This window comes from Erpetoichthys calabaricus, chromosome 5 (genome assembly GCF_900747795.2).
Source record: "Erpetoichthys calabaricus chromosome 5, fErpCal1.3, whole genome shotgun sequence".
Taxonomy (NCBI): Eukaryota; Metazoa; Chordata; class Cladistia; order Polypteriformes; family Polypteridae; genus Erpetoichthys; species Erpetoichthys calabaricus.
Genome location: NC_041398.2, coordinates 144,443,167 through 144,449,166, shown reverse-complemented (window position 1 = coordinate 144,449,166; position 6,000 = coordinate 144,443,167). Strand labels below are relative to the sequence as shown.

The 6,000-nt window shown below is 41.7% G+C and overlaps 1 protein-coding gene across 2 annotated transcripts in view; it reads right to left on the bottom strand.

The window, feature by feature from the left end:
- enpp6 (ectonucleotide pyrophosphatase/phosphodiesterase 6) overlaps positions 1-6,000 on the bottom strand; it is a 126,107-nt gene that overhangs the window by 80,641 nt on the left and 39,466 nt on the right. For both annotated transcript variants that reach the window (XM_051928448.1, XM_028802125.2), the window contains exon 2: positions 2,115-2,294. In XM_051928448.1, coding sequence (XP_051784408.1) covers positions 2,115-2,294 — 180 coding nt within the window. The remainder of the gene's footprint in view (positions 1-2,114; positions 2,295-6,000) is intronic.

The following is a 6,000-nucleotide window of genomic DNA, read 5'->3' as shown; positions in this document are numbered from 1 at the left end:
ATCATAGAATGATTGAAAATAGTTTTGCATTTACCTTTTTAGTAAAAGGCGAGCTTTTAAGCCTGAAAAATCACCCCGTAAATGCACACGTTTATTTGCACATGTGTTAATATGTATGGTTACACAGTATTAAAAGACAGTGAACAACGTCAGTTACCTTTGTTCCCGCGTTTGATAAAAGGTGAGCTTTTAAGCCTGAGAAATCACCCCGTAAATGCACACGTTTAATTGCACATGTGTTAATATGTATGCTTACACAGTATTAAAAGACAGTCAAAAATTAACGTCATTTACCTTCGTTCCCGCGTGTGACTCGTGCTGTAAATGTCTTCCTTGTTTTTAGTTCACGTGATTACGTAGGAGGCGTGATGACGCGATACGTGACTCCGCCTCCTCCATTACAGTGTATGGACAAAAAATATGTTCCAGTTATGACCATTACGCGTAGAATTTCGAAATGAAACCTGCCTAACTTTTGTAAGTAAGCTGTAAGGAATGAGCCTGCCAAATTTCAGCCTTCCACCTACACGGGAAGTTGGAGAATTAGTGATGAGTCAGTCAGTGAGTGAGTGAGTCAGTCAGTCAGTGAGGACTTTGCCTTTTATTATTATAGATTATGCATACAGTACTTATTACTTGTATTATTATTCTTCAATTCCTTTAAGTCTATACTTTAAGAGTTAATATACTTTAGGACTGAAAATGCAAGCCTGCCTTTTGTGTCAGGAATTAACGAGGAGGAGTCTCATCATTATTATCATTATGTTAATGTACATCCTTAGAAGGAAGTGGTTAAGGATTGCTTTTGTAAGCATAAGATAAGACAGGTGGCTCAGCTCCGTTGTTAAATTAACTTTTTTCACTGTAACTATTCCATCTTATAACTGACACTTTACAATAGTTTTGATTAATGCATTGTGATGAACTGCTCTCCTCTGTAGAAATTAATAAAAAGCTTTTTGATTGGTTGTCAAACCAGAGCATGGAGTTTTAGTTCTGCCATAATGAATAAATCAAATTAATTAAAACTGTAACATACTATTCATGTTTTCATTTTTAAAATACCTCCTTTTTTTACATTTTCTTCAGATTAAGGTTGTCTTTGTGGAATGAAATTGCTCAGCTGAACATCCATTCATTATTTCAGAAATCCTGTAAATATTGCCTTTGTTTTATGCTTTTCAAGGTTTAGGCGATCGAACATTTGCTAATGCTTTCATTGTGTTTGTCACATTTTACTTGCTGTACTAAAAGACAGTGATTTGACTTAACACACCCAATTACCATGACAAATTTAGTATTTGCTAATTTGTTTTTCATAATAAAATACATTGTGGGCGGCACGGTGGCACAGTGGGTAGCGCTGCTGCCTCGCAGTTGGGAGACCTGGGGACCTGGGTTTGCTTCCCGGGTCCTCCCTGCGTGGAGTTTGCATGTTCTCCCAGTGTCTGTGTGGGTTTCCTCCGGGCGCTCCAGTTTCCTCCCACAGTCCAAAGACATGCAGGTTAGGTGGATTGGTGATTCTAAATTGGCCCTAGTTTGTGCTTGGTGTGTGGGTGTGTTTGTATGTGTCCTGCGGTGGGTTGGCACTCTGCCCGGGATTGGTTCCTGCCTTGTGCCCTGTGTTGGCTGGGATTGGCTCCAGCAGACCCCCGTGACCCTGTGTTCGGATTCAGCGGGTTGGATAATGGATGGATGGAAATACATTGTTGTAGCAGCCCCACTAACTGTGTCATCAGTGTTTTGTGCCTTGTGTTTCAAAGCACCATTATGAGCTGAGACCCATAAATGTTTTGCATACATGTGAAATAAAAAATATTTAAATATTTCTAGCTCAAAATTTTTGCCGTGAGTTTTGCCATATAAACATAATGAAAAAAATCTTACTAATTGTCAAGTGGGATCAGCTTTATATGAATGATCAAAAGAGCTAAAAATTAAGTAAATTACTACAAATATAAATGCAATATTACTGCAGTATTGAAAAAGAAAAACATTTTTGGAGAAAAGAAAAAAAAAACAGTAGAATAAGGTCTACCAATTTTCCAAAAACAATTTGCTGCACAAACTGAAAAAAGCATACTTTTAAAGTTGAATTTAGTTTAGCACCTTACCTGGCCAATAGTACATGAAAACTGGTCTCTTTTTTTTCTCCATTGTTACCCACAATGGCTCTGATCCATCCCACCACATCGGTAAACGGCTATCTTCATTGGTTCCAATATCAAAAGACTTGTCTGTTTCCTGGTCCCACATATAATTACCCGTCATCTGATGTACTTCACAGTGTCGTCCTACAAGACATTAAAAATGGATTTTCAAAGTCAAACATTCTGTGTTAACTATTTGAATTGCATTAAATCTACTTATATTGCTTTATTATCCTTATTTTAAAAGGTTGATTCATTAAACAATAGTTTTGTTATAGACATTGTGAGAACTAGCCCGAACACCATCAGACAGACACCGCAGTTCTAGAAAACACACCGTGAAATAGACGCTATATAGTACCTGACCCAGCACAGACTCGGAGGCACGTGTAAAAACACAAAGACTTTTATTTTCTTCATATAGCTTCCTGTTTCCCATTCTTACCCCATTTTACAGAAACACCATTAAGAGTGTTCTGATCAAATGCATTACCGTCTGGTATGGAAATTGTAGAATGTCTGACCTCAACAAGCTACAGAAAATAGAGTTCAGTGGGTAGGAGTTCCACATAGGAGTGCTAACCTCTTTTTCTCTCCGACTCTCTCCTAGAAGTGAATTGGAAGTGGAAGATGGCTGACTGTAAGCTGAAATTTGTTACCTAAGAATCCTGAGCCCTTGAGATTCAGATTTAGCAACTCCTCACCAGACAGAAACAACTTAGGGATCTTAAAGCTCGCCTGTGAAAAGACACCTCCTTAGAAGCTGAGACTGACGCAACTCACCTGCACATGTCTACATCAACCCCATGATGTGTCACCTGCTCACTAGGCCAAGTGAGTTTTACACCCACTCCTACTTGACATGACTATGACAATGGAACCTGGCTGTTTGAACATTGCAAGCAGGGGCTCAAGGCCAGATCACCATCAGCTCAGGCTATCGTCAAAATCCACATCTGCTTTGACCCTCAAGCAGTGCCGGCAGACCTTGGTGATGTACTTGTCGTCGGGGATTCGATTGTATGCAACCTCAACAATGTAAAAAGAAATCTTTTTTTCTTGTTTTCTCTGTGCACAAGTTCGAGACATCACAAGAACAGCACCAACAGTCTTCGAGAAGCACAAGGACAGGGCTGTAGGAACCGTCGTATTCCATACAGGCATAAATGACATTAAATATTGACAGTTGGAGGTACTAAAGGTGGACTTCACAGCATTAATCCAAGCCACAAAAGAGAGGACCCCAGCTGCAAGAATCATCATTTCAGGTCTTTTGCTGTTGGTTAGACGGTCGAGTGAAGCCTAGTCAACTACTGTCCTTGAAGAACTGGTTGAAGGTCTTATTCAAGAGATGAAACATCAGCTGTGTGGACAACTGGGATCTTTTCTGGGAAAGACTGTGTTTCTTTAGATGAGATGGTCTGCACCCTAACAGATTCGGCGCCCAGGTCCTCTCCGACGACATCTCAAAGGTAATCTGTTTTTCCCGACTATGTAATTTTAGTCCCATTGTTTTCTATAATGCCATTTTGGGATGTCATAATTCTGTAGTTAGCTCACTGTTAGATGTGCACTGTATTAGCACTATAATAACTAACCACAGTCTAACTGAAAAACCTGGACAAAGCGGTATAAATGCAAATAATTTAATTATCATTTCACATATAGATGTGCATTGTATTAGAATTATAACAACAGATTTTAAATTAAAAAAAAAAACATCTGCATGAAGCGGCATTAGCAAGAACAAGTTTATTGCTATTTTAAGATGTCATAACAGTTCCAAGACCTTAAATGTGGCTCTGCTAAATATTACAGCGTGTCACACACGTGTGCATGAGAGGCAACTAGAAGGATCAAAAGAAGGTAATTCCCACACCTGGCTAGGAGGTGTCGGGGTGCACTACCCCTCTCTCTGTTGTTGCTGCAGACCAAACACTGGAAATTCTGCCTTGGTCCAATGACATCACTTCTGGTTCCGGCCCCCCGAAGATGTTAGTTCCGGTTCTGGCCCCAAAGATGTCACTTCTGGTTCTGGTCCCCATGACATCACTTCCGCTGATCTGCCTTAAAAGCCAGGTCAACCTCCTTCAGCTCTCAGTTCTGTTTTGGACTCAAATCTGTACACTACTGTATTACCTATTCATAAATTTTGCAGCCTTCTTCAAGTATACGGGTGGCTGCCCCAAACCTCGTCCTGTGTCAAGGCATTTCATTTTCACATTGGCATAGTTGTCAGGATGTTTGCCTCCTTGTGGAATTAGGAGCCAAACCAGAAGGAAGCCTTAACACACAATCAGCACCTTCAGCCCTTAAGGGACCAGATGGGAGAGTACCGTTCCTGAGATACCGGGTAGGAGACAGTCGCTGTGGGTAAGGGGAACCCAGGGTGCACTTCGACCCAGGGGTCTAGCCTAGACCACTGGACATGTGGACAAGGGGCCTACAGACTAGAGCCAGGCACAAAAGGGAACACATTGGGGATTTACTAAGGGCTCCCAAGAAAGGGGAGCTCTCCGCTGAACCCAACAAAGGGAAATCCCTTTGATAAAGGTGGGAGTGCCTGGGTCAGCAGGTGGATAGTAAAAGTGGTTTAACAATCACCACTCCTAAAAAAAAATTGTGCCTGGTAATGGACGCTGAAACCGCATCCTCAGCTGCCTCCATGCCATGTTCTCATTCAGAGGAGAGACGGAGGTTGGCCTCTAACAGTGACGTCATCTCCACCTGCTGCGGCAACACGGGAGGAAACCACACCCTTTGAGGTTGCCTCCAATCCTCTCACACAACTGCACTTTCAATTTAAGCAGACTCCAGCCTCATTTAAAAGGGTGCAATGGAATGATGATTCCCTTAAATTTGCAAAAAATGCAGTTGTTCTGGTAGATGACCATTGCACGCAGCATCCTATGCTACAGGATCCTCACTTTGTGTTAAATAATGACCTTCTCTATCGGGTTGTTGAACACCAGGGGGAGGTACGGCCCCCCTGCTGTTAGTTCCATGGACTTACCGACAACAAGTCTATGACCCAAAAAGGCTCCAGAGCATATCAAACTCCGATTTTCTTGGCTGGGAATTAACATGGAGGTCCGCCGACTTTTGCATATCCTGTCTGGAATGTCAACTGTGGCAGATTCCTAGGAGGGAACACGCTCCTCTAGTTCCCTTACCACTTATTGATATACCATTCGAACATATCGGAGTAACCTGGTGGGTCCCCTACAGCCCTTGGCCAGGGAACTTAAAAATATAATCGCTGTGGTAGATTATGCGACCCGTTACCCTGAAACTGTTCCATTATGCTCAACGACATCTAAATCTTTCACACAGGAATTGGTAGGGGTCTTTGCGTGAGTCAGCCAAGTTACTGAAGATAAAACACTTAAAGACCTTGGTGTATCATCCTCAAACCGATGGTCTAGTGGAGCGATTTAATCAGACCCTCAAACAGATGCTTCGTAAGGTCGTCAGCGAGGATGGGAGGAACTAGAAACAGCTCTTCTCCCTTGTTCTTTTTGCATATCGCGAAGTCCCACAAGCCTCCACGGGGTTCTCACCATAGTGCTGGGTGGTATGACCAAAATTCTATATCACGGTATTTTTCAAAATTATACCGGTTTCACAGTATTGGACGGTATTTTTTTCCCATGCATGAGTGGATGTTAACCACATTTTCCACTGCAATTACTGGCTAAGAATAACCTATTCCACTGTCATGGGAATTGTACATTGTACAAAAAAACATTTTAATGTGCACACAAGTATTAATACAGGCTTGCATGGCCCCATAAAGTGAACAGAAGGAATCACATTGCATGACAGATGCAGTCAAAATATAGAGCCTTTT